At 39.6% G+C, this 27,786-nt stretch overlaps 1 protein-coding gene and 1 long non-coding RNA gene across 7 annotated transcripts in view; both read left to right on the plus strand.

The window, feature by feature from the left end:
* satb2 (SATB homeobox 2) overlaps positions 1–7,812 on the plus strand; it is a 51,105-nt gene extending 43,293 nt beyond the window's left edge. For all 6 annotated transcript variants that reach the window (XM_056232869.1, XM_056232867.1, XM_056232868.1 and 3 more), the window contains one exon: positions 5,336–7,812. In XM_056232869.1, coding sequence (XP_056088844.1) covers positions 5,336–5,956 — 621 coding nt within the window. In that variant the 3' untranslated portion in view covers positions 5,957–7,812. The remainder of the gene's footprint in view (positions 1–5,335) is intronic.
* Positions 7,813–8,376: 564 nt separating this feature from the next.
* Positions 8,377–10,753, plus strand: LOC130069178 (uncharacterized). Its single transcript, XR_008803740.1, has 2 exons — positions 8,377–10,302; positions 10,417–10,753. It is a non-coding gene; the product is annotated as an uncharacterized LOC130069178 (long non-coding RNA).
* The last annotated feature ends 17,033 nt before the right edge of the window (positions 10,754–27,786 follow it).

The raw sequence follows: 27,786 nt of genomic DNA on the forward strand, positions 1-27,786 counted from the left end.
TTCTATAACTTTCTGATGACAGGCAGATGAAATTAACAAAACCGCCTGCATTTATGTCAAAAGCAGATATTCAGTCTATTATTCAAAAAAAATATTTTTAACAATCTGACCCTAACTTTTCAGCATTTTATTTTATTTATTTTATTTTACTTTAAAGTTCTCTCTATTGCCTGTTGTTTTTTGCCCCCAAAAAAGCCTGTTTAATTCTAAGAGAGAAGGTGTTTTTTTCCTGCGAGAAACCTTGATTAATATTAAAAGTAAAAAAATTATAATTTGACCCCTAAGTGTATAAGACTTTAGTGTTAAAAGTGGAGGGAAAGCGAATTTCACATAAATATTTTAAGCATAATTATCTTAAGATAATATGAATGTGTGTTCATTGTGTGAATGCACACTTCTTTGAGACTTCATTTTTAATATCAGCATCATTCATACAGCATTCCTGCCAACAGCTAATAACCCAGCACACCCCAACCTCTTTAATCACACACACACACACACACACATACACAGAAATCCAAATAACGCGCTACTGATTAAATGGACTTTCCCCTATGCCAGCCAGGGTCATTATAATATAGACTGTGGACACACACTTTTCCAGTATTAACATAGACACGTATTCATTCACAGTATGCACACACACATCTACACACTAATACTTGTATGTAAATACATGCACACACAAACTGCATACACATAAATCTACAAACACTTGGATCAATGCTTTCCACCTTCTTTTAACCTACTCTTCTTTCTCACCCTGCCAGTAAAGCATTGTGGTTTAATTCACTCACAATGATTGCTGTTTATTAACATTTATTAACTTAAGTTAAGCAGCCGTATTAAGATTAAGTACTAACAAATGGAGACAGAGTGACTCTCAGTTACTGTGTTGTTAGCCCATTGCGCCTCTTTCTCTCTCGCATGCTTTCTCTTTTATGTTAGTGGAATAAACAGTCTGCTGGCAGCATGTGTATGTGTGTAAATATACTCATTTATGTGTTTTGGGCGCAGAAGGAAATGCCCCATTAGGACACACCCTGACAGACAGTGCCACCACAGCCCTGATATTAATAATTACGGGAAGAGAAGGAACACTCGCAAATCTCATACACACACGCGCGTGTAATGACTCAAGTTTCTTTAGAAACTCCACAATGACTTTGGCCATGAACTCTTGCACAACTTTTATCATAAAAACACATAAGGAAAGTCAGCATTTACTAAAGCATTGTTGTATTCATAATCACTTTTTAAAGTATTTTTTAATGTGATGTAATATTAATGTATTGATCATTTAAATAAATTCATAAATTACACTTCACTGAGCCATTGTTGACACTTTTGTGTACAGACTATTTTATTTCTAAAGGAAATTAAAAATGAGACAGGTTTGACAATATTGTTTTGTGTCAACACGTAAATGCCATACATGAGCATGTTGCTGTTGTTGGTGGGGTTTTTTGTTTTTTTTGTTGATGTAGTTATGAGGGACCCTCTTTAGATCCCCAGCAGCCCCCTCGGCTCCAGCCTGCCTGCCACCACAGTCAGCACATGTGTCCCAGCTGCTTATGTATGAGCATGTTAATGAATGAATACACATGCAACACATACATGTATACAGTTTATTTAGCAGATACCACCTCAGTGTGACCAACAGACTACACTGATGTATTTATTTTAACCTATAAGATAATCAAACATAACTCAAAGATCCAGCACAAGTCCTCCTCTGGTTTGAACCATGAAATCCTGTTACATTCACATGTCAGACCAAATAAAGCATGTCATTTGTGTTGTCTCATAAGACAATGCTTGGTGTGTACATGGATATCCTTGAAAAGAACAGCATTGCAGAATTTTTTATTGTCGTTAACCAAAAGCTAATTATTACAATATTATCTTTAAAAAAAAACATTGCTTTGTATAAAATGAACAGTGTATCTTTTCTCTACCCTTTTAGGATACATTTAGACCTTTTATAGAGCATAAATAATAAACATAAATAGTGTTCCAAAGCAGTTTTATAAAGAATGTTGTCATTCTCTTTTATTTTTTGTCTTTGACTTTTATCAAATCCCAAAAAAAATTGTGACCTTTTTTGCAGACTCCCTAGCACCCATTGTGCCCCCCCCCCCCCCCCCCATTGTGCCCCCCCCCCCCCCCCCCCCCCCCCCCCCGCCGCCAAGGGAACCCACGTCCCATTTTTTAAAAATGAATCATGGCGATTTTTTTTTAAAGGTTTCAACCATTCAAGGATGGGTCCGTGTGAGCCCCTGGGTGCAGCTTATCTCACCTTAGGGACAAACTCAGTCACACTAACACAATCTAGGTGGCTGACCTGGTCCCACATCGTCCTCACGCTGTTTCCGCAGTGTGTGTGCGTGGTCTTAAGTGCCTCTCTTTGCTCATTTGGCAGGACATTTCTTATGAATAATTTCTCCTTTGTTTTTGCTAAATTGGATGCTGCGATGTGCACTGGAGTGCCCCCTAGACCCTGCCATGTGGTTTGGGACCCCAATTGAGTGCTGGGGTTGGAGAAGAGCGAGCAATGCACATACTTGCTTGCTTACACACACACTTAGCATGGCAAACATTTTCACGGACAATACTGACCCTTTAATAAAGATATTAAGGCCTTATTCAGAGCTCAGTGAACAAGTCCTGCAGCTTTTGTTTAATCAAGTATTTTATTTAATATAATATAGTATTGATTTAATTTAATAGGGTATGGAAGCCTGTTTCTTCCTCAGTGTGAAAAAGTAAAAAAAGGTAATAGCAAGATTTGAAAGTTTGAAATAAGTACTAGTCACAATTACGCGATATAAAGTCACTGTGTCAGATGTTGCATTTACAAAGAAAATAATATACATTTTGAGATAAAATGTAAGTTTTTTTGTACTCTGAGGCAGTAACATGCTTTCATACTAGGATGAGTGATTAATGTGTGCTGTGTTGATAAATAAGGTTTAATCATCGTGTTGTACTTAGTTACTTGTTGCCTGTTTCTTTTATTTTTGTGGATTGCCTAAACTCTACTTATTCTTAAAATATATCAAGACACACACACAGACACACACATACATGACTCGCCCATTCCTGAGGTATTGCAATGTAGCAAAGAAAAATTATGATGCACATGATAATTGGAGAAGGTGAAGTCATGCAAAAGCAAACCAACAGGAAAGTGTCTTTCTCATCATTACATATTTATCTGCCTGTTAATGGCATCTCCAGTGGCAACACAGCCCCACTTAATCCTGCCTCCGCCCCCACGAGGGCCAGTCCTCATTAAGAATCAACTGAATTTTTTATGTTCTATAATTCTTTCATACTTCACCATAATTTGCCTTGATTTGTGTTTAAAGAAAAAATTATACTTTTTCTTAATGCAATGAATTCAGAGACCCGTCCTTGGAATTAGAAAAGTAGGAAGCGATGGAGATGAACACTGAAAAAAAGAGTTCAGGGGAAAAATGGAACATTGAAAGAAAAAAGAGTTCAGGGGAAAAAATGGCCTTGTGTCCAAATGTGACTCCTGTGGTTGAGAAGACTTTGTTTAAGAACTGAGTAGGTGAATGAATTGGACGGTGGAGGTAATCGGAGGTTGGCTTTATAGCTAAAGCAAGATTTTAAAAATGGAATTACTCCTCTGGCCTGGCAGAAAAACTCTTCATTAGCGTCCACTATTAAAGCACAGGAACAGGCCTCTTATGATTTACTATGAATTTGATTTTAGAGGACTCACACTCCATCTCTGAATTTGAAAATATCCCTTAGGATGCCAAAACAATGCTATAAGTTGCTATTAAATGTGTGTGTTGTGCATTTTGGATTGTACTGTACATGTGTCTTTGAAACTTAACTAACTTGTTCCCAGATTTTCATAAAATAATATACACAACAAGAAAACATATACACGATGAATGGGTTTGTCAATGTGCGCGTGTGTGTGTGTGGTCTCTTTAGCTAAGCTAACGGGTATTTTGTGCTGTTATGCCTTGTGGTCAATCTAATTATTCACCATCTTTAAACTTCTTCAAATTTCTTTTTCCTCATCCTTTCTTGTGGCCTCTGTTTGTTTCTCTGAGACATGGAAAGTAATACATTATGGAGAAATAGAGAAGAAAAAAGAACAAACCTACACACTTCCTGTAAAGCGCCAGCCCAAAACAGCCCCCACAAGTGAAATCGGAGCAATTTCATGGTCTGGCCTGCCCTCAATATTATTTAAAAAATACCCTGTTATTATTTAGGGAATAGAGAGAGAGACAGAGAGAGAGGCGCATGACTATTATCTTTATGTAGGTCCTTTAATTTTAATGCACCGCAGATTTATAGCTTAGCATTCCAGTGTGGAGGCACTGGGCACCCCACCCTGGTCATAAACTCAGCAGGACAGCGCCACAGTATTTGATAGCTCAGCTGTGACACACTGCACCTTCCCTTGTATCAGAGCTCACAGATAGCCTACCTCTTTCTTTCCTGTACTAAATATATACTATTTACTCCTAATCCTATTTTACCACTGTTTTGCACTCTATTCCCCCAATCCCCCTTCCGTGCCTCTCCCTATACCTACGTACTTTGCCACCCACACAAGAAGAAAATGGCAGATTCATTGACATATGAAACATATGGAGGGCCTCAGAATCTCTGTAAAAACAATAGTGTAGCTCTGTTAGCCTACTAACTTGTTGGAAAATGCTAATAGTTACACTGTGTTTGTACAAGACAATATCATATTGCATATGGTAACAATTTTACATCTCACGTCAAAGTCAAAAGTGTCATTTCTGGCTGTCTTTGTTTTGGTGTTTGCATTACTTTTTCTGTTAAATTTAGCAGTCACTTGTCTATGCTAACAGGGATAGGATGTATCCCTGTCAAAATTACATGAAAACCAACTTATCACTACATCAAATGTAATGTTGTTTTAAAACACATTTCTTCATAACAGATTTTTTTGATGTAATTTATTTTGGTTTTGGTGAGTATTTGTTTAGCTTCTTCCTCTGTTGAATTAAATGTGGTTGATGTGTCAGCTCAGATGCTGTTAGTTGCCTTGATGCCCTCAAAACACGATGCAATGACAAAATATTCAATCTTGTGGAATTATGTGTACAATATACAAAGTTAAACAATCATAGCCTGGGGCAGTCTGGTTGGATTTTTACCAGAGTTGATCACATACTTAAGTGCAGAGAGGACATTAACTCCAAGAGACATTCATTGAAAGGACACTTTGAACTGTTAAGCAGTTTTCAATTATTCCATACTGCTGACTCTTGTTTATAAGTTTACTAATACAACTTCTCATCTTTCTCACTAGGCACTTCACAGACAGCCCATGCAGCCGCTAAAGGACCACTCTCCAATCCGAGAGGACCCTGTTCCCAGTTCTGGAGCCGAAGAGAACCCTCAGGCTAATGCAGGTTCAGGCAACAGTGGAGGGGTTAGCAACATTACCAAGAAACCTCGCTCCCGCACCAAGATCTCTCTAGAGGCTCTAGGCATTTTACAGAGCTTTATCCAAGATGTGGGCCTCTACCCTGACCAAGAAGCGATTCACACCCTTTCAGCCCAATTGGATCTGCCCAAACACACTATCGTTAAGTTTTTCCAGAATCAGCGCTATCATGTGAAGCATCATGGCCGACTGAAGGAGCTTGGATCTGAGGGTGGCGGTGTAGACGTGTCCGAATACCGCGATGAGGAGCTGCTCTCCAGTTCAGAGGATGCAGAGTCCAGTGAAGATGGGCACGAGGAGATCTACGGTGGGCATGAGAGTGTGCCGGCCGGAGGGGCCAACTCTGTCTCAACTCCAGCTGTTTCTTCTGGCCAAGATGAGAATAAAGACAAAGGCCTGCCTCTGGGGTCAGCCAGACCCAGCTCCCTGCCCCCATGTGGTTCATCCTCAAGTCCCCGAGATCAGGCAGAATATCAGAGATAAAACAGCCTCCACAAAGACTATACTGTAGGTGGGTAGAGGCGAGGAGTGAGCACTTACAACTATTCTGTAGGAGAGGAGAGTGCTGCGGATAGATTAGAAATTTACTGACAAAGACAGCGTGTCCTCTGAGGACCAAATCAAACAAGATCTGCATTTTGATTAAGGAGGTATGTAAAGTGTTGATGTAGAAAAATTAGTTGTGAGCTACTCCTGGCCTCATACCTCACTAGTTACTTACAGGGATGTGATGGTACAGAAGCTACAGTATCCCTACAGTGTGCTACAAGGAAAGTATTTGGCGTGCTGGAAAGCTTTCATTTCCTAGATGTAAATCGTCAAATTACGGCAGGTTTCAAGATGGCTGCCTTAACCCCATGTTGTCACAAGCATTCAAACTTGCATGCTAAGAATGTCAAGAAGGCCAGTCTTTCACCAAGTATTTCATTTCTAATCAGAAAGCAGAGGAGCTATTATAAGATACCACTATCCATGACCCCTCTTCACCTCTACAGGGTTAAAATGGCAGGGACAGAGCTTTAGATGAGCCATGGATCTCCTATAGGACACCAACAACTTTACTCCTTCCCGATCAGGGAGTCTAGTGGGCGGCTGTGGCTGTCCTCTTCTTCCCCTCCATGATGGGGCATTCTGTCGGTCGCCAACGGAGGGCCGTGCTTGACTGCTAAAGCAGTCAGTTGGGTTGGAGGTACAGATGAGCTCTTGGGTGTACACATCAGCCCAGCCCAGGATCCCTACTATAAACATGTGGTGTGCTGAAAGGTCTACAGTTAGCGCAATGGTGCTTTTGAAGACCGCGCCATCCCTCCCACAACCAGCCACAACGATCATTCCAAGCAGTCCCACACAGTTCAAGAAATCCCTCCTTTACCCCCACCACCTATGCACACCCAACACAGACTGCGCACAACATCACTAATCCGTAAGATTTATACAGATCTGTTTAAACTGTTGGTTTCATTACAGTTTTGCTCTCTCAGAGACAGAGAGAATAAAACGTAATAGGCAGATGGACTGACTGCTATTGACAGAAGGACAATGTTGAGGGTGTAGTCTAACTGCATCTGCTTCTGACCTAGTGGAGAAAAATGAACCATTTCAAGCAAATGCGCTTGTGAGAAAGTGCGGTAGTCCTTCTCTCTTCAGTCACCTCCCACGGCTCTCTCTTTTACTGACTATTGCCCACAGTGTCCTGATTTGACCACACTTAGCCACACCCATCTCCACAGCACTATTTATTGCTATTTTCACCCTCAATTATTATTGTTGTTATTGTTATTATTGTTATTATGGTTGTTCTATTTTCATGGTCTAATATCAGCTCTTGGCTTGCAGCAGATGTTTTGGTGATGATAGACATTGTGAAAGAAAGAAACACTGCCAAAACACAGAGGAAAGAATTAGAAGCAGTTACTGAGTGAATCATGTGATATATACTGTCAATTCTATCAGCATTATGTACTTTTCCAAAGAGAACAGCACTTGGCAGATGAGGCGTTAAATATTAAAACAATAGAATTAAGAGGAATCGTTGGAATTTCTATGATCTTTTTGTGCATAAGATGACAATCCTTCTTTTGAGCCAATCAGAACTCAGCAAGCATGAACTCTGCATTCTGATTGAAAGTTTGATCAGTGTAACTTGAGGCAACATGGCCACCTGTTGCAAATTGTCCATGACACCATGGCAAAACACTTGGATCCAGGGTTCTGATTTGTTTTTAAAAAATCAGCTGCTACTTGCTCTTTCACAGATAATAGACAAAATATTGTTGTTAACCATATGCTAACCCTTAAACTGTTTTTGTTTTAAACAAGTGATAATTGTGGTCTATGTCCATGTTTTGTCTATTTCAAATGGAAATGTTTTATTTAGAATCTTTATTGTGCAAAATGCTGATGTAGTTCTTGCAATTACTTTGAGCATCCTGACTCTTTAGGGGCTTTCACACCGGAGGAACATTTTCATAGTTGCTAAAACTAATGGCGGAAGTTCCCGCTTTTTGCCGTTTTCACACCGTAGGAACTGGGAATGATGATAGCTCTAGGAACGCCTTTTGGGGGGGAACTAAATTAGCTCCTACTTCAGAGAAGGGTCTAACCCAGCACAATAGGAACTACCAGTGACGTAACTGTATGTTGATTGGCCGAGCGCATGCAAAACACTAGCACCTGCCATTTTAAAAATCCATGTACACACACAGATTATAGGCTATATATTTACTCCACAAACTAACTCTAAATCTACCTTTACACTGAGAAAATCCAACATGACTTTGAGGGGACCTGTATTTCTGCTCAGCTAGCGACATTGGACATCAACTACATGGCAAACACTAATACTTTTTTATACACTGTTTACTTTCTTTGTATAACAGTTATATCTAATAACGTATTAAACTAATGAAGATGGAGATTGAGAGTGTTGTGTGCTCAGGCTCTGGCGTTCTCAGCGCCTACAAAATGAATGTCCTTCACGCCGTCAAAATAAAAGTCACAACAACAAGTGCGTTATACGTCACTTCAGAGTTCCTACTGGCAGTGCGAATGCAACGACCCTAGGGGAATATTTAGTTCTCGGGGAACCACCCTGGTTGCTAGTTCCTTGAACTACCCGGTGCGGAAGCCCCTTTTCACATAGGCACAGTGTCCACACCTGCACATACCTATGAGTAATGCATTCCAGCAGAACATTAGTTAAAAATGGGTATAAACATATTTTTATCAGAAATTATAGAAGATGGCATCCCGATCACAAGGATAAACATCACACTGTTATGTCTGTTGGGTTGTATTGTAAGTATATAACCTTGAGAAGTTGTTATCCAGTGCGTTGATCATTTGTACCTTGTTATGATTTCACATGCTATATTTTTCACTTATATTCAAGTGAAGAACAGAGTAAGGCCTTAAAGACTTGAGCTAGCTGATAAGATCAGGGAGTGACAATAATTCACATGAAAGTGTTAGAGGCACAAGAGCCTGGTGTGCTTACCTGGCAACTATTGACAGCCCAAGAGTGTGTTGTGGTTCTCTGCTGCTCACTTCTCTAGAGAGATTGAATTCTTCTAGTCATTTTCTAACCAATTTACCCATCTGCATTGTCTCCTTGTTTCGATTGCACTCTTGCTGTTTGCCTGAGTTTTCCCAGGTCTGCATTTGCCCAAATCGGATCTTTATGGTCAATCATAAGTGGTTATAAACCTTACAGTACGTACCTCCCTGTCTGTCATCGTAATCCCCCTAAAAATCTTAAATCAGCAACTTCTTCTTCTTGTTCACTGACAGCAGTCTACAGTCTCTTAGGTTATTTCACCCTATAACTTTAAAACTTTTTAAAGTTTGTTACATTTAAGTATTATCTTCCCCTCTAAGTGGTCGAAATGCTTTGTCTTCTTCGGAACCTTAAATGGAACGAATGCTGGATATTGCATTCAATTCAAGATACACAATATTCACTGGGAGATCTTGGATACCTGCAGGTTCTGCAAAAGGTCTTTAATAACACGGTAGTGATTGCCTGCTTGATCTACACCTTACTTAAGCCCGTCAATCATCAGTCACTTTTGGAGGCCTGTACCGCCTCTTTCGTTACACTGCGTGCATCTTCTCCAAATCCCGCCACCCTGCTGAGCCAAGATCAGCTGGAGACAAGCACTTCTGATGAGTCCGTCCATATACACCTCCCAAATTACCCTCATAAATGATGAGAGCGTGTGCACGCGTATGTGTCTGTGTGTCCTAGACTGGTGTTTAACCTACTATGGGGGTGGCTTACCACTCAGCGGGAGCGAACAACCACGCACTTCTTCTACTCCATCACCTCCTCCTCTTCATCTTTGTCAGAGTTAGTGGTGAGAGTGACGCCAAAGAGAAAACAAAGAAGATTCCAAGAGTCCCTGATGAGTACTAGGTCAAGGTCACTGCCCAATTATCCACGTCTTTCATTTTCATTCTGTCTTTTCAGTTCTCTGTACCATCTCTCGGTTCCCTCATTTTCTCGTTCACCAGGCGGGAAAGTAATCGTTGTCTCTCATGCTGTGGTGTCGAGGTTAAGTGGAGGTGATCATGTCTTGTGGAGAGGGTAGTTTCTTGAGAGGCAGCAGACTCCTGGAGTGGCATGTCTGAGAAGTGTTGCAGTTAAGACAAAGGCTTTAGTCATTTGTTTGGTATCTGTTCATCTACAGTACAAAGCCACTATAACATTAGGTTGACTTTCAAAGTTTTGGGTGGAAAAGCTGAAGGTCTCCATTGCCACTTTCTAATATTTACACACATTATTTAGACAATTAGATTTGGACAATGTTCCTAACTTTGATGTTCCTTGTGTTTATAATGTGTGACTTAGATATTAAATGTACAGGTACATAAGAATATCACAAACAAAAGAGGAAGAAAATGCATCATAATAATTTTCAATACCCCATGGATTTCTGAGGAAGGATGCTCTTGCTCGTCTTGCTAATGCTTTCGTTTATCTTACAGTGCCTCTGAACTAAGCACAACGCTCCAGTTCTTTGCTTCGGAGATGACAAAATTAGACGATCTCATAATTTTCATCATTGTTTTCATCGTTTTTGTACTCATAAACGCCTACAATGTGAATCAGGATTGCCACTCCTGAATTGGTACTTTCCATGTCAATCGAATGCATTGTCATTATCACTAAGTGATAATTAACTTATGTGCATCAATTGGCTTCTTTGTTTGTATGACAATGTTTTGTTCTTTGATTTTGTTTTTCAAATGCTGTTGTTTAAATAAAGTGCATTCAAAGAATTATAGAACTATTGCGTGTGGGTTTGTTCTACCTGCAAACTCTTGACTGAACTGGGTGGTCTACAAGTCTATGGCTCAAATTGCTTTATCCTTAGTCCACATTACAGTCACAGAAGTTAGAAGAAAGTAGTGACTAATGCACAGTGCTATGTTGTATTTAGTAGAGGGATTAGAAGTGGAGACAAACGAGTGGAAAGAAACAAAATACAGTTTCGCTTGTACATTAAAGCAATCAAACAAACCATAATAGGAAAAATGTTACTGGAAATGACAATGTAGTGTTTCGTGCTTATCCATTTAGGAGAATTTGAATAAATAAACCACTTGATACTGCAATCTAGTGAGTAATGAAAAATATTCTAGCATATTGCTTCGATGTCTATCTGAAGTGTCTCTATAAATCACACTTGCATAAGTAAATTCCTTAGAATCAGACATTATTCAAAATATCCATTTTGTCCCAACTGAAAACAAACCTGACTTTCATTTCAACACAATAAACAAGAACTACACTGAGGAAAAGTTTCCTGCATCAATAATTCCACGCCTTATTGCATTTTACAACGTGATTGCTGGAGGCTTCTTTGCATTCATTCCATTGTGTGCTCTCTTGGGCTTATTGTGGGTTATGAAATGCACATTTACATACAAGTGATAAACTTCCACTGGCGTTAACCCCACTGAATTGCCTCAGCATATATGACAATTTTTGTTATTTATTATTTTGTGCAATAGTAAGAATTGGTTTAATTACGTGAAGCCCCATCCGTTCCTTGACCTCATGCAGCCCCGCAGAACTAAAGCCACCCCCAAACTCAGTGTCCTGTCTCTGGCCACCTGCCAGGCTTCCCTCCGTCCCATGGTTCCCTTCTCTCCAGAACAGCTTGCAGTGGTGTCCTCTGGTTTTCATTCCACACCAGCCCTCCTCCAATCTCCTAAATTGAACTTATTATTCGCTCAATTGGCTTGCTTTAACCCTTTCTCCCCCTCCAGGTTCAGGCCTGTATGTCATTAGCCAGAGGATTTTTCGGTCGCAGCGAGAGCGTCAGGAGCTGGAGGGGTGTAGCTATAAACCCGTGGTCCCTGGCAGGATTTGCAGTTGCATCCGCTGGAAGAGAGTCAGCGCTCATTCTATGAGTGCAGTGGAGCCAGACCACCCAGAGAGGGATGTGTGGCCCAGTTTGTTTTCTGGCTGATGAGTTTTAGTCTCAGCTGATAGCTTTTGAGACCTGGATCTCTCTCTCTGCTCCTTCATTCTCTGTTTCTTTCTCTCTGATGTAAACATTTTAACGGCCATCTGTGTGATGCTCTTTATCGTATATCAATAGGACAGAGTTATTCCATAACTGTATGGATATTATCATGTGGCAAGTGAATATAAGGGCAGCCTTGTAATTGGCATTTAAGTGTTGGCATTTAGGTCCCACTTTATATTAAGTGTCTTCTTTAACTACTATGTACTAACATTTGATACAATGCACTTATTTTGTTGGTTTTGTATTGTATTTAATTTTTTCAAAAATACCTGCATGTAATTACACCTGAAATTAAGAAATTAATTTCCTTACCCCTTAACCCACTCTTAAACCTACCCACACCGAACCTTACCCGTATCCCACCTCAGTAGCAGCAAAAGTATGAACACAATAAGTACATTGTACTTATTTTTTGATGTAAGTATGAAGTAGTTAAGGACACCTAATATAAATAATGTGACCCAAAAAAACAAATACCATCACCTGGTCTTTGAGATCATTCATAAAATTCCACAAATACTACATCACCCAGTGGAAAGAATGCTGCCCATCTTAAAATCTAGGAAAAAGGTAGACAAGTATGAAAATCAAGCCCTGGAAAAAAAAGCCCTCAAACCACTAAAACAGTATAGCATATATGTGCATGCTCACGCCATCAGGGGGGTTAATATTAATAATAATAATCAAATTAATAATAATTTTGAAAAAATGAATTAAATTATGGGCAATTATGGGCACTGTCTCGAGTAGGTACTTATTTTGAATAATTACTTGCTTCACGACAGCTAAAAAAAGTATGTTCTATATAGTATGAGTGTATAGTGTGAATGTAATCTGGACATACTCCATTCGCCATGCTGTCATTATCATGTGACCTACCAGGGATCAGTTGCATCGCTTCACAGCCATTCATAAATCCTCTCCTGTGGCCTCATGGGATAGTAAAGAGTCCATCATATATGCACACTTCTCGTTGGAAGAAGTAGGTCATCCGGGTACATTTTGCCTACTCTTTTATGAGTCACATACTGTTTTTCGCCTACTTTATATTATTATCGAATGCAGCCATATTATTGAAGTATAATCTAAAAGCATGTAACTGTGGTTGGTCGCTTTACATGTCATTCTGACCTGTCTTCCTAAGTAGGTGGTTCTTGGAAAGAATAAGCTCCAAGACTAGTGATGACGTTTAATTCCAGAGGGTCTGCGACATCTGACACTTTGATGAGCAATTAAATGGCTTTAACAAATGAAAAACACTTCAATAAATTTCTACAAAACCTCCAGTAGGCTCAATCGGACACTGTTTGGAGGGTTCATAGCAACTTCTTCAGTTTGTCATGTGGATATGATAATCAGGTCAGGCCCTCTGGGTAACTGGGCATCACTTGGGCATGAGCGAAGCACGCACCCCTGAATAAATATTGGCCCACCAAAGCACCATCCGAACTTGCTAAAACTGTGCTGTCTGTTTGTAATTATCAAACCACAGAAAAGTGCGTGTGAGGAAACTCAAGGGGCCCATGTGGCCAAGGGATTTAAGCGGACACAATAAAATGCATCATTGTTTCTGTGGGAAAGGTTTAGATGTCGCACTCCATGTGACGGAGAGCTGTGAGGTCGTGGCTGTATGCGGTTTCACTGTGTTGCTTTATGTTTACATCAATGTGTCTGTGAGCAGGTCTGTGTGTGGCCTTTTTGACAAATACTTTGATTCTGTTTGTTGTATGAGCCCTCGTTAACCTCTTAACCGTCTCCAGAGCGTCGGCGCACTGAAGCGTTTTTTTTTTTATTTAGTTCAAATATACTATCAGATTTAATGTTATACCTTGACAAACTATACATCATTAAAAAGATATAAGCCTCAAGATTCAGTATTTGACCACTATTGTATTCTGAGAAACTTATAGTGACAGTTATGTCTTAATTTGTGTCAGGAGTTATGAAATGAAAACAATGAGTCGATACCTTTAATATGAATTATGAGCGTCAGCTGGTCCATTCATAAAAAACACTCCGTGCTGTCGTCATGACAGCGATTCACAAAACAACGTCCCTGAGGGCTTTTAGCTCAACAATGTGCAGATGTGGAGAAATATTGATATATTCTCATAGATTCACATCATATTTCTATAGACAGGAATAATATTTATTGAATTTATACCCAAATGCGTCGATGTAAGTTATGATCGCTTCTTACTGAGATGTGCTGTGTTTTCCATTCATACCAATGGCATGGGGGCGCTATTATGTCCAATAAAAGTCCATATATGGATCATGAAGAAGACCCATAGTCATGTGACATTCCAGGACGTCACTGAGTGATACAGAAAGTAGCTGACAGAGATCGCTGTAACATGCAGATAAAGATGTTTTGAAAACAATAAACATGATTGCAATGATATTTGAGTTACCTGTGTTCTTCAAGCCATGCCAGGTATTTCATAATAATAGATTATATTTATAATGTAATGCTAATCGATATAGATTTCATCATCGTTCAGAACACTAAATAATACATTTTCTGTCGGATTTTTTTTTAATATGAAGCCAAGTTAGATCACAGAAGATTATTTAAAACACTAGACTTGCGTTATATAGTAAGTTTGGAGCACAAACATAATTTTAATCTCATAAATGGTCGTGTATTGATGGTGTGCTAAGCTAACATGCTAGCGAGCCCAGGCGCACCTGCCACGAGCAGTTATTGTTTTATGATTTTTTTCTAAATAGGAATGCTTACTGAAATGTTTCAGTGCATTTGATACCAGTTTCAAATATTTAGTGAGAATTTTGATAAAAGAAATTAGGGTTTGAAACCCTATGAATAGCCTGTGAATAGCCAGTCGTTAGTAGCTATAATGCAGACAAAAGAAATGCATATTTAGATCCATAATAACCAGTCTGGAGAGGTGTGAATGTGTACAGGGGAGACTGACACTGAATGGGGCACCACAAAACAATAGAGACAATAGACTGAATAGATGACTCAGAGGATGACTAAACATCAGTTTGCTAATAGAGTCTAATCAAAATAAAGTAATTTGACATGATCTTGAAAAACATTTAACTAAATACAGAGTTTTATACTTATCATTTTCAGATTTTAAATATAAAATGGTCAGACATGTGGCTTTAGCTGCAGTGCATTTCTAGATTGCTCCAGGGCCAACTTCCATTTTATTTTCATAAAGATGTTTCATAAAAATAAATTTCTAATAACTTTACAAAACTTTGAAGCTATTTAAAATTGTTTTTTTCATTATGACAATAATTCATTCTACATTTACAATAAACAACCAGGTGTCAGCTTTCAAATGAGATCATACTTGTGCTTTTAGTGCAAAGGGTTCATGAACTGTATCTGTTTCAGTTTGGGTATGTGATTTCTGGGGATTTTTCAAAAGTGGGCTTGAAGCTTAACAGGTTAATGCTTTTTAAATTGTACCAGGGACTCGTATTTCCTGATTAAGTGACAAAAACATCCTGGAAAACAATGGTTTGCAACACTACGGGATTGCATGACATCAAATAGGCTACACATCTAGTCTAGGAGATTTATGGAGTTTTGATGTTGTGTGTCTTTTAGATGTGAACTGAGCGGTTAGACACAGAATGGAGGGTGATGGACAGAAAACAGATGAACTGAGATTGACAGGTCTCTGCCAGGGGAGAGGGGGCAGCTGCCAGGGCACTGCTGCTGGGGTATTAGGGCCTGATGGCAGCGTGATTAGGGGCCATTAGAGGTGAGAGAGAGGGGGCGGCACAGGACGCAGGTGCACCAATGCCTGTTATTACCCAGAATTCAGCGGGGTGAAGTGCAAACACACACCTGTGGTCTCCCGTTGGCACGCTCGCTACCCACCCCCCTAATCTCACTCCCGCACATTAATACACACACTGATAAACACGCTAATACCCAGAGTGTGCTTCCTCTCAAACTGTTTGGCTTTTCTCTGCTCCATGTATGTCTCTAAAACTGATTTTTTTGGTCACATTTAAAATTTACACAACATAATTCTGCATTGTTTTTTCAAATATAAGCTATATTGATAACCCATTTGTTCAATTCCATGTTTACATAGATGGTTCACCCAAAAATTTTAATTCTGCCCAGTCTTATTTTTGTTCGCTAAAACAACAAATACTAAATACTGAAATAATGCTGAAATAAAATAAAATATACACTCACCGCCCACTTTATTAGGTACACCTGTCCAACTGCTCGTTAACACTTAATTTCTAAGCAGCCAATCACATGGCGGCAACTCAGTGCATTTAGGCATGTAGACATGGTCAAGACAATCTCCTGCAGTTCAAACCGAGCATCAGTATGGGGAAGAAAGTTGATTTGAGTGACTTTGAACGTGGCATGATTGTTGGTGCCAGAAGGGCTGGTCTGAGTATTTCAGAAACTGCTAATCTACTGGGATTTTCACGCACAACCATCTCTAGGGTTTACAGAGAATGGTCCGAAAAAGAAAAAACATCCAGTGAGCGGCAGTTCTGTGGGCGGAAATGCCTTGTTGATGCCAGAGGTCAGAGGAGAATGGCCAGACTGGTTCGAGCTGATAGAAGGGCAACAGTGACTGAAATAACCACTCGTTACAACCGAGGTATGCAGCAAAGCATTTGTGAAGCCACAACACGCACAACCTTGAGGCGGATGGGCTACAACAGCAGAAGACTCCACCGGGTACCACTCATCTCCACTACAAATAGGAAAAAGAGGCTACAATTTGCAAGAGCTCACCAAAATTGAACAGTTGAAGACTGGAAAAATGTTGCCTGGTCTGATGAGTCTCGATTTCTGTTGAGACATTCAGATGGTAGAGTCAGAATTTGGCGTAAACAGAATGAGAACATGGAACCATCATGCCTTGTTACCACTGTGCAGGCTGTTGGTGGTGGTGTAATGGTGTGGGGGATGTTTTCCTGGCACACTTTAGGCCCCTTAGTGCCAATTGGGCATCGTTTAAATGCCACGGCCTACCTGAGCATTGTTTCTGACCATGTCCATCCCTTTATGGCCACCATGTACCCATCCTCTGATGGCTACTTCCACCATGTCACAAAGCTCTAATCATTTCAAATTGGTTTCTTGAACATGACAATGAGTTCACTGTACTAAAATGGCCTCCACAGTCACCAGATCTCAACCCAATAGAGCATCTTTGGGATGTGGTGGAACGGGAGATTCGCATCATGGATGTGCAGCCGACAAATCTGCGGCAACTGTGTGATGCCATCATGTCAATATGGACCAAACTCCCTGAGGAATGCTTCCAGCACCTTGTTGAATCTATGCCACGAAGAATTGAGGCAGTTCTGAAGGCAAAAGGGGGTCCAACCCGTTACTAGCATGGGGTACCTAATAAAGTGGGCGGTGAGTGTATATATATTAAAATGAAAAACGTACACTTAGTGTCTTGCAGCTAACTGAACATTTTCAGTTAAAGTATTAAAATCATAATTATTGTTTAAAACTTACTAAAACTTATACTACAATTAAAATAAAAACTGAAAATATAAAAATTTAAGCTAATTTAAAATAGTAAATACTATATAAATTTATTAAATAAATAAAATAACACTGATTTACTCACTCCCATGTTGTTCCAAACCAAAATAGCTTTCTTTGTTCTGTGGAACCCAAAAGAAGATATTTTTTAATGTTTTTGCCCCTTGGGGGTCAAATGAATTTTTCTTTGGTGTTCCACAGATGTTTTTTTATTTCAAAAAAAATGTCATACAGGTTTGGAAAAGATTTATGACAGAATTTTCATTTTTGGATGAACTACCGGTATCCCTTTAAGCACGAATATCAAGATTGACGAAAAGATCTCTGACACTAGAATAAGTGCCAGAGAAGCTCAGTGGAGTTCCTGCTCATCATTTGAGTGAGAGATTGAGGATGGGAGGAAATGTGAGCTGTCATGATGATGTCCCAAGGGAGATCGGGCTAAAGCAGGGCATCTGTCACTGGCCCGTATCAGAGTGTCATACGACGACACTAATGCACCAAACAACAACATTCACATGAGCACAACCCAATCAGCTCTCATGAACAAACATTCAATTACCTCAACCGAGCATGAAAATCAAAACTGTCTCCGTTTGATTGGTGCCCCTAATTAGCTTGACAGCAAAAATAGAAATGGCTTCTGACAAACACAGGAATACTTTTATTCCGCGTTTCGCAAAGTTATATCTGGCCTCAAAAGCAAGGACCTAGTGGGATACCTTGTTTACTAAGTGGGATATTTAGATTCGGTTGGTTTATGGAGTCCGCACAGGAGATGCATTGGGAGGGGTCAGATACGTTTGGCAAAAAAAAGAAAAAAAGAAACTATTTTTGGTCAAAAATTAACAAGGGTTGCAGTGGCTTTGATTTGTCTGATTTAATCAGTATCCCCGTCAAGCACAATATTCAATATAAGAGGCCTAACAGCTGCTGCAATTAAAAATGTATAATGCGCCACATTTCTCTAAATCCCAGAATAACTAATCTCCTCTGTAACATGAAAAAAACATGAGAGGAAATGTAATGATTTCATCCATCAAAAACCTGAACAAACACAGTTAACCAGCGCTGCCCACTCCTCGTCTACACCATTACAGATGATGGAATTTTTCAACTTTTCAGAATCTGCAGTTTTCCTGTAATTCAGAAAGAATGTATTGGTAAAAAAAAAACATTGTAAAACATATTTCAAATAGATTAGTTTACAGTCCGGAAATTACAGACAGAAAATGGGGATGAGCTATATGTGTAAAATGTTTAGTTAAATTGACCTTACGTCTGGAGTTTTATAATTTTTTTTTTTTTTACTTTTCTAACAATAACCTCTATATCGTAGCTACTGCAAGTAAACTATATCTGAGTATAGGGGGGAAAAGAAGAGACTATGCCTGGCTCTTTAACTTTGTAATTACCTTTTTAGAAATTAGCTAAATTCTATATAGTCTCGACTGCAGACGGTATGAATGTTTGGGAAAACTGTTGGGAAACACTACTTATTTTTCCAATTCTGTTTTGTGCCACAAGTGGCACACATTCTTCACAGACACAAGGCCTACATTCTTCAGCTCCCATGACCCACAGAAAACATAGTTAAACATCTTTTTATGTAAGCACATCTCCTGTATTAGCTTATATGAGCCTGAACCAGGCTAAGATCGATAAGAGTGCTGAGTATGTGAATGGCTCTGATAAAGGAATGCATTTCACAGATTTCCTCTAAGATGCCATCACAGCCTCCGCTCTCATGCCCAAAGGCGGCCAGGGCATGATGACAGGTGTGCGGAGCAGGCCTGCCCGAGGGGGTCCCGGGGTGAATCACCTCCACTTCTCTATAGCTGATGCTTTCTGACAGTTGGGCACTCTTATGAGGACAGAGCTGCAAAATGTAACACAGTTCAAAACATAGTACTTTGTAGTCATTTCTTGAGACATCTGTGTTAATGACAAATAAATAAATATTGAAATAAAGACGCACAACAAAATTACTAAAACTTGAACTAAAATGAAAATGTAAATAGATAAAAAAAGATAAAAACAAGTTTTAAATATTAATAGAAATTATAACCTGAAAACATGAAAGATCAAAATACTAGTACTCCTAGCATGGCTTAGTTCCTTTCAACACACCCGCAAACGAGCAAAGCTATGGACATAGTATCAAAACAATGGGCTGTCCATTAACATGTAATTCTCTCATTTCCATACGCTCCCTCTAATATCCTCCTTATGCAGTGACACATCATCCATGAATGATTGACCCATTCAGACGTGACATTGGCAAGTGCTGAACTCGCTTCAGACATTAACCACAGTACCAGACGTGACTGAGCAGCCCATCTCCCCGTCACTGATTGTCCCTTTATTGTTTACCTTATTAAAGCCAGACTGATGGCTGTCATGCTTTTATCTATCAGAGTGTGTCGTTCACAGCCTGATATTAAACTTAATATGTTCCTTTAGCCAAGTAAGCATATACTTGTAAAGATTTACTATGCAAAAATAACTTTATACCAAGAACTAAAGTTTGACACCCTGTGCGAACACGCAAAATAAGGGCATGCAGCATTTTGGGTTGCTTGAAATCTGTTAATGGTTACTATTAACACCTTATTGGGAATACATTTGTGGTACATTAGAGGAAAATGATCAGGGACAAAATAGAACTCACCAAGCACCAAATACGAGTAAAAGATAATAAGCGTTGGTAAAATAAATCTTAGCGTTATTCCCGCTCATTTGCAGGGTCCGCTTCACTCACACATGATTTGGCACAGGTTTTACGTCGGATGCCCTTCCTGTCACCACACTGAGAGTGCTGGCACACATTCACAATCACACTCACACTACGACAATTTGGCATATCCAATCAACCTTACCTGCATGTCTTTAGACTGTGGGAGAAACCGGAGCACCCAGAGGAAACCCACGCTGACACGGGGAGAACATGCAAACCCCACACAGAAAGGCCTCCTGGCTCAGCTGGGGTTTGAACCGGGGACCTTCTTGCTGTGAGGCGACAGTGTTACCCACTGAGCCACCCAGGTAAAATAAATCTTCACTCATATAGTCACAGGCTCCGTCTGGAATCGCATACTTTCTTAAGTAGGTACTTATTTTTAATAAGTACTTACTTTGCGACTGCTAAAAAAGTACGTTCAATAGTATGAACGAGTGTTGTATAATCCGGACGTACTACATTTACCAGCGTTACGTCGATTCACTGCCATTCACAAATCCTCTCCCGTGACCTCATGGGATAGTAAAGTGTCCATTGAATTCATTGTACTCTTTAATGAGTACTGTGAATTCAGACATACTACTCTTGTCACATACTGTTTTTCACCTATTATATAGTAGGGAAGTATGCGATTTCGGATGCAGCCCCTTGTTTCAATCCTGAATGAATCAGGGTTGATCGGTTGAATAAATGATTTAAATGATTCACTCATAAAGCGAGTCACTTGTTTAGTTTATGAATGAATTAGTGTTTTTTGATGAATCAGTTGAGTGAATGATTCAAATATTCACTCATAACTACAGCCACTTGTTTCGTTCCTGAATGCATCAGTGTTTTGAACAAATCGGTTAAGTGAATGATTCACTGACTCACTCATAAAGTGAGTCACTTGTTGCTACCTATTGGTCTGACGATGTAACCTGCAGAAAGATTTGGTGAAAAATCCCCACTACTAATGCATATTGCATAATATTGAATAGTCTGAGATTGGCGTCAAGCACCAGGCCATGTGGTCAACTTGCACATCCACACACCCAAACAAAATATTTGAACCCTCTTTTGTATATGTGTGCTGCACACATGTACACTTGTCACATTACCACACAATCCCACGCTAATGTAGCAACACACATTATTCAATATTCATCAGCAAGCTGTCACATAATACACTTCTTCCGCCAACTCAATCACCCTACGCTGGTTAACATCTGACAGAGCAGACCAACCCCAAGAGCCAGCCATGTCTCTAATCTCCCCCTCCAGCTAACCCAGCCACTGTGGAATGGAGGTTTTTTTAGAGGGGCTCTATGTATAGCCGTCTTAAACATCGCCCGTGAGGCCACATTCTGTGGACACTTGTGGCGGATGGTGCCGTTTACAATCTGTGGGCTTCAGTGATTGTTGGTCAGGAAAGTCTGTGTAAAAAATAGGAAATAATGATGGGCTTGGTGCTCATTGTGCCTCTTCATGGTATTAAAGGTCAGCATTGAATGCCGAGCAAAAGACACAGAGCTCGTAAACAGGGCTCAGAATAGCCCGAGTCCAGTAAGCTGAGAGAACAGCGGCCCTCCCTGATACAAAGTACTCAAATGGTGTTCATAGAAAAATGCATGGATTTTACTGAGTTGAATTCATTTACTTAATTAGTTTAAGGGATTGTCTTCAAATCGCAAGTTCCCATGCCATATAATCTGCCATCATTATAACAATAACCAACTGAAACATTAAGTTGTATCAGCTTACAAGAGATGTACGCAAACTCCAGCCTTTATGTATATAATTTTCAAGTAATCATTATGAACTTTATCTCATGTTTTCTAAGAGTGTTGTGTAACGAAGAACAATGTGCCTGCCTGTTTTATTAAAATGCTGACAATATCCCATTAACACACAAAAAAGCCACACACAGACATCAACTTGTGGTATGTGAAACACAACAGTGGTAAGTAAACTCAGTTCCTAAATAACTTTGTAAATAAAACTGGCAAATAGTCGAACAATGCAACCACATAAATGACCCATGTCCCACTGCATGCTGGGAAGAGGGCTTAAAATATTCAGCTCCTATTTGAGGAAAGTAAAGATTTGCATGATTTTTTTTTACCTTCCTACCATTTGTTTGAATTAAGTAAATATACAAAAGAGTATTTTTGCACATCTAAAAATGTTCTCAATGACTGTCAAAACTTGTGAAAGATAAGCATTATTTTCAGTTTAAAGCTGAGTAATTCTATTAATAATAATGATAAAGCTTTGGTGTTGATAAAGGGGTATGTGAGGCTTATTGATTGGGCACCGGGGGTACCCAAGACAACAACAACAAAAGTTGAGAAACATATGTGAATCAATATGTAACATTTTCTCACACTACTCTCTGCCCTCATCTCTTTCTCTTCCCTTTAGTGGTGATCAATGAGTTCCCAGGGCAATATGTACGAGAAACACTGCTGATTTCTGACCCCACAGTAGTGAAGGGCTATAGGTCAGTCATTAAGACAGTCTGAGCAGTTGGTATTAACTTTCCACTTTCATATAAATACGGCCAGAGGAATCATGGAGATCATCCAGGGGGAAAAAATAAATAAGATAACTAGAAAAGAGGGCTACAAGATACAGACCTTACTCACAGTCCATTCATTTATTTATATTCATGCTAAGATTTAATGTGAGATATTTTAAACTGTACGCTACTTTGAGTCTTGCTTACATGCCGTGTGAATGTGTGTGCGATACGCTATTTTGAGTCTTGCGTACATGCCGTATGAGTGTGTGCGATCGTGCGTGTGGGCATTGTCTTTGCATTACCCTGTGTGGGCGGCTGTATTAGCTCACCTGTGCGGCACAATGCCTCGTGTCCCCGCGGTCACACTCAATTAGCCGCCACTGAGCGCGTGCAGGGCTGCCTCTCTTGTTTGCTGCCATTGGCTGATGGCCCTGGTGATAGCATTGAGCTGCTGTCTCCTCTCCAGCATGCAGCATTCTGTCTGCAGATGGCTGGTATGATAGCATTCACAGCTGCACCGGGACACTTTCATCTGCTGCACATCTCCTGGCCCGATACCAAGCACAAGCAAGTAAGGGCATAAACTGTTTCCGGCCACCCACTGCCTTACTATGGCCTGTCCAAAACAGAGGTCATACAGGTTAGGGTTGCATTAAATAATCACAATAGAGGGAAGAGAGGGAAGACAAATACTGGTCACAATGAAAACAGTGCTAGCTGGAGCTAACAGGGAAGTGTCCTCTTCTAATCCACTGTAAATCCTGTAAATCACAGGATCATGATTTACTTCTAGTACTTATGGTTTGTGCCTTGTTCAAGTTTTTAAGGGTATCATTTATCCACTTAAATGAACTTAAATTGTTTTGTATGTTGCTTTTTGGTTCTTTGGAATTTTTTAAGATTGCAATACGAGTTATTGTGGTAAACAAGGCGGGGCGGAGAGCCATGGGAATGGAGCGAGTCCGGTGGCATGAGTGCTAATGGGTGTCACCTGAGAGCCACACTGGTCTCGAGCCCCACGGAGGAACTCCGGAAGCATAAAAGGAGACAGCATCAGAGACATTGATCAATGGTGCTCATGTGGGTGACACTGGTTTAAATACAAAGTTCTGTCATGAAGCTCTAGATGGCGCAGGCTAATAGGTCCTTAACTCTACCTGCTTGCAATCACATATAAACAATAGGGCACTACTATTGTTTGCTGCTGTTTCAGTAGCTAATGAGCTTGAGTGCTCAACCTTCAAATACTTGGTTAGCATTTGCCTTAGCAGTGCAGCACGCTTTCCAAAACCCTCCACCTTCCCCAGCTCCACCTGTATAGATCTGAAACGGGAAATTCCTACATTATGTTGTACAGCAGATTTCTTACTTACTCATCGCAACGTGTTGTGTGTGTATTGGCAATAGCAAGTCCCGTACTTACTCTGCAGCAGCTGTAGCATTAAAGGCAGCAGCAGCGTAGCAGATCTATTACGCCAAGACCAAACATATCATCATTATCATACCCATTACCATGCCAAATACTGAGAGAGTCGTCATGACAGAAATCCATTTCCTGCTCTATCTGTTCCATTGATAGTAAAAAGGCGAAACGAATTTGAATTATCAACAGTTCACAAGGGTAATGATTCTTCTCACTTACAGCTCAAGTGTGTTTGTTAATAATGAATCGGTCTCCACACTTGAGTGGCACTGTATGGGTTTTAAGGGCAGCGACCTTCTCCCTAATAGATGACCACTCAAACAGTCATCACTCACCCAACACACATCATTATCTGTGAATGAATCATTGGTTTATTCATTAAGGACACTTTCACCAGGGAAAGAGGTGACAAATTCAGCCAAAGGTCACCACTGTCTCTCACAATTGACTTCTGGTTTTGCAACATCTGGTCAAGTTGACGTCTTATACCTGGCATCTTTAATTATTAGGTGGTGTGATGTAGTGGACAAAACTCAAGGCTGGTAACTGGAAGGTTGTTAGTTTGAGCAGTGAGCACTGCAAAAAGAAAGCTATGAGCCATAACCATCATGCACTTGAGGAAGACACTTAACCCCTGGTAACTCAAGGGAAATTGTAGGAATGCCTACAATGAAATTTTTTTTTTATCAATAACACTCATTAAGGAACTGAATGAAACTTACAGTACACACATTCAAGAACAGTTTGTCGCCTATTTGTCGTATCTTTACACAGTGTTTTTCCTTACATTTGTTCACTAGTTGAATGGCACAGTTTTCTCTAAACCTGCTTTGGAATGACATTTATTGTGAAAAGTTCAAATAAACTGGATTGAAAAATGTTTCTCTTGTATTGTAGAAAAAAGATACAGTGTTGACGCAAAGTAAATATTTTCCACATAATATTTCAATCATTTATTTTGGATTTAGTACAATGACAAATACAAGTTAATCATTTAATTTAGGAAACATGCAACTATGAACATGAAACTGTCTTTCACAAAGGGATCATCGTGTTTAGAGGTTCTTTGGGTTCAAACGTTTAAAAACCTCTATCCTAGGTTACTTACTCGCTTACTAGAAAGGCTTTTTATAGGTTATTATATACTGTAGGTACAATCTTTGTCCCTCTCTCTCATATATATATATATACACTACCGTTCAAAAGTTTGGGGTCGGTACGATTTTAAATACTTTTAAAAGAATTCTCTTCTGCTAACCATGGCTGCGCTTATTTGATTAAAAATACAACAAAAATCAGTTATAGTATTAAATATTATTCCAGTGTAAATCAGCTGTTTTCTGTGTGAATATATAGTAAAGTGTAATTTATTCCTGTGATCAAAGCTGAATTTTCAGCATCACCAGTGTCAGTGTCTTCAGTGTCAAATGATCCTTCACAAATCAGTATAATATGAGGATTTGATGCTCAAGAAACATTTATTATTATTATCAATGTTGAAAGAGTTGTTGGTCTGTCAGTTGTACAGTTTTTCTCTTTTTTTTTTAGGATTCTTTGATGAATAGGAAGTTCAAAAGACTTTTGTAACATTATAAATGTCTTTACTGTCACTTTCGATCAAATTAATTATTCCTTGATAAATAAAAGTATTGATTTCTTTCCTTCAAAAAATAAAAATAAAATTCTCACTGACCCCAAACTTTTGAACGGTAGTGTATATACAGTATATATACTGTATACACACACAAACATATCTACAGTATAATACATAAATACATTTCAACTAAACTTGAAACATCATCTTTGACTGCTTTGTTAATACTTTTTTACCAATCAACTTAACTATACAACTTGTAAAAATGCAAATACTTTTAATCGAAATGTTTTTTAATTGTTTTCAAAATCCACTTGACTCAAAAATCTGAGCACACTTATGGTCTCATAGCCAGTCCCCTCTGTCTCCTTCAAAAAGGTCATGTTTCAGTTCTGTCATTCGACTCTTTCGCCTGTCCAAGCAGCTGATAAATTCTTATCACCACTTTACTGGAGGTGCTTATCTGGATGGCTCTTTTAGTCCCTAGGGTCTGGGATGCCCACCCTCCAGGGCCACATCCTCACTCCACTGCCTCCCCAGAGCCTCTCTTGCCTTGTCCAAATCTGTAATTGTGGTCTAATGGCCGTGTTTGAAGCTGATCTAGCACATAAACAGGCGAAGGAAGTCTTTAGAGCCTTAATCACTCAGTCCCTCCCTCCCTCTCTCTCTCTCTCTCTCTCTCTCTCTCTCTCTCTCTTACGTCCTCCCTCCCTCCCCTCTCTCTCCTTCTCTCCTTCTCTCCTCCTCTCCTTCCTCGTCTCCCCTTCTCTGGTTCAGCCGATCAGGCCCCTGCTTCCCAGACAACTGCAAACAATTAGGCAAATTAGTGGCTCCGCCATCACCATCAAGAGGCCTGCTTGTTTATATCTTAATTGAAGCGAATGTCAAAACAGTCAAGGTTTGAAAGAAACAAGATGCGTCCATGAGATGAAATTCAAACTGCCAGCCAGCCCAAATATTAAGAGTGTTTGTTTAATAGCGTGCGACCAACTGGGAAAAAGAAGGATATAAGAGAAAAAAGAGAGGCAATGAGAGAGAGAGGGAGAAAGGAGATATAAAGAATACATATGGGGGAAATTCATGCAGACATTTTCCACATCTGTATATAAGATTTCTTTTATCTATTTAGCCCCTCTGTCCTCTCTTTTCGGCGTGTGTGCATGTACTTACTCTCTCTGAGGGAATGGGAAATTTCAGATGTTGAATCCGTATGGATGCCCGCAGTCATTGTGAAAGCTTTTTACTAAATAGAGAGAAAAAAATATGCACTATTCATTGGGCTTGTCCCCTCCCCCTCCTCCCGTACAATACATAAATAAACAGGAATGACCTGATTGAGATGTAAAAGGCAGGGACTCAGCTCTGGGAGCCATTCGTCAGAATGATGCATTAACCATAGTGTTTTCAGCAGGGCCTATGGCACTATGCACGCTAAACAGGGACCGCTTAAACTAATAGGCCTTTCTCATTACTACATATTCATTCAAGAGGCACGACAGAGTCTATTCATGAGGACTGGCTGTTTCGTGTTTACTTGTGACTTGTTGTGCAAGTACTGATAAGTGACTTCACCACCTACTAGTGATGTGCCATACACTGTAAAAAACCTCCCTGTTAAATTACAGTAAATAACAGGCAGCTAGATTTACCTGTGCAATGCTGTAATTTTACAGTGTTACAATTGTACTAACACTGTACACAGTGTACATCTGCAACAACAGTTTATTACTGTAAAAAATATGACAGTACTGTGCTGTAGAAAATATAAGCTGTACAGTATAATACTGTTAGGTGGTTGCCATTTTACTTTTATTTTAATGTTCCTACTCTAATCTCCATAAAACTATTTATTACTATAAAATGTATTAAACTACTGCAATCACTGCCATTCTAAAATGAAAACATCTAAAAATGTCTTGCAAACAAATGACTCCAACGTAAGATGGCCTTAAAACAATATGCTTTTATTAAAGCTAATATTGTATCAAATACATTA

This window comes from Rhinichthys klamathensis, unplaced genomic scaffold, assembly GCF_029890125.1.
Source record: "Rhinichthys klamathensis goyatoka isolate OS25496 unplaced genomic scaffold, OSU_Roscu_1.1 h1tg000358l_1, whole genome shotgun sequence".
In the NCBI taxonomy this organism is placed as follows: Eukaryota; Metazoa; Chordata; class Actinopteri; order Cypriniformes; family Leuciscidae; genus Rhinichthys; species Rhinichthys klamathensis.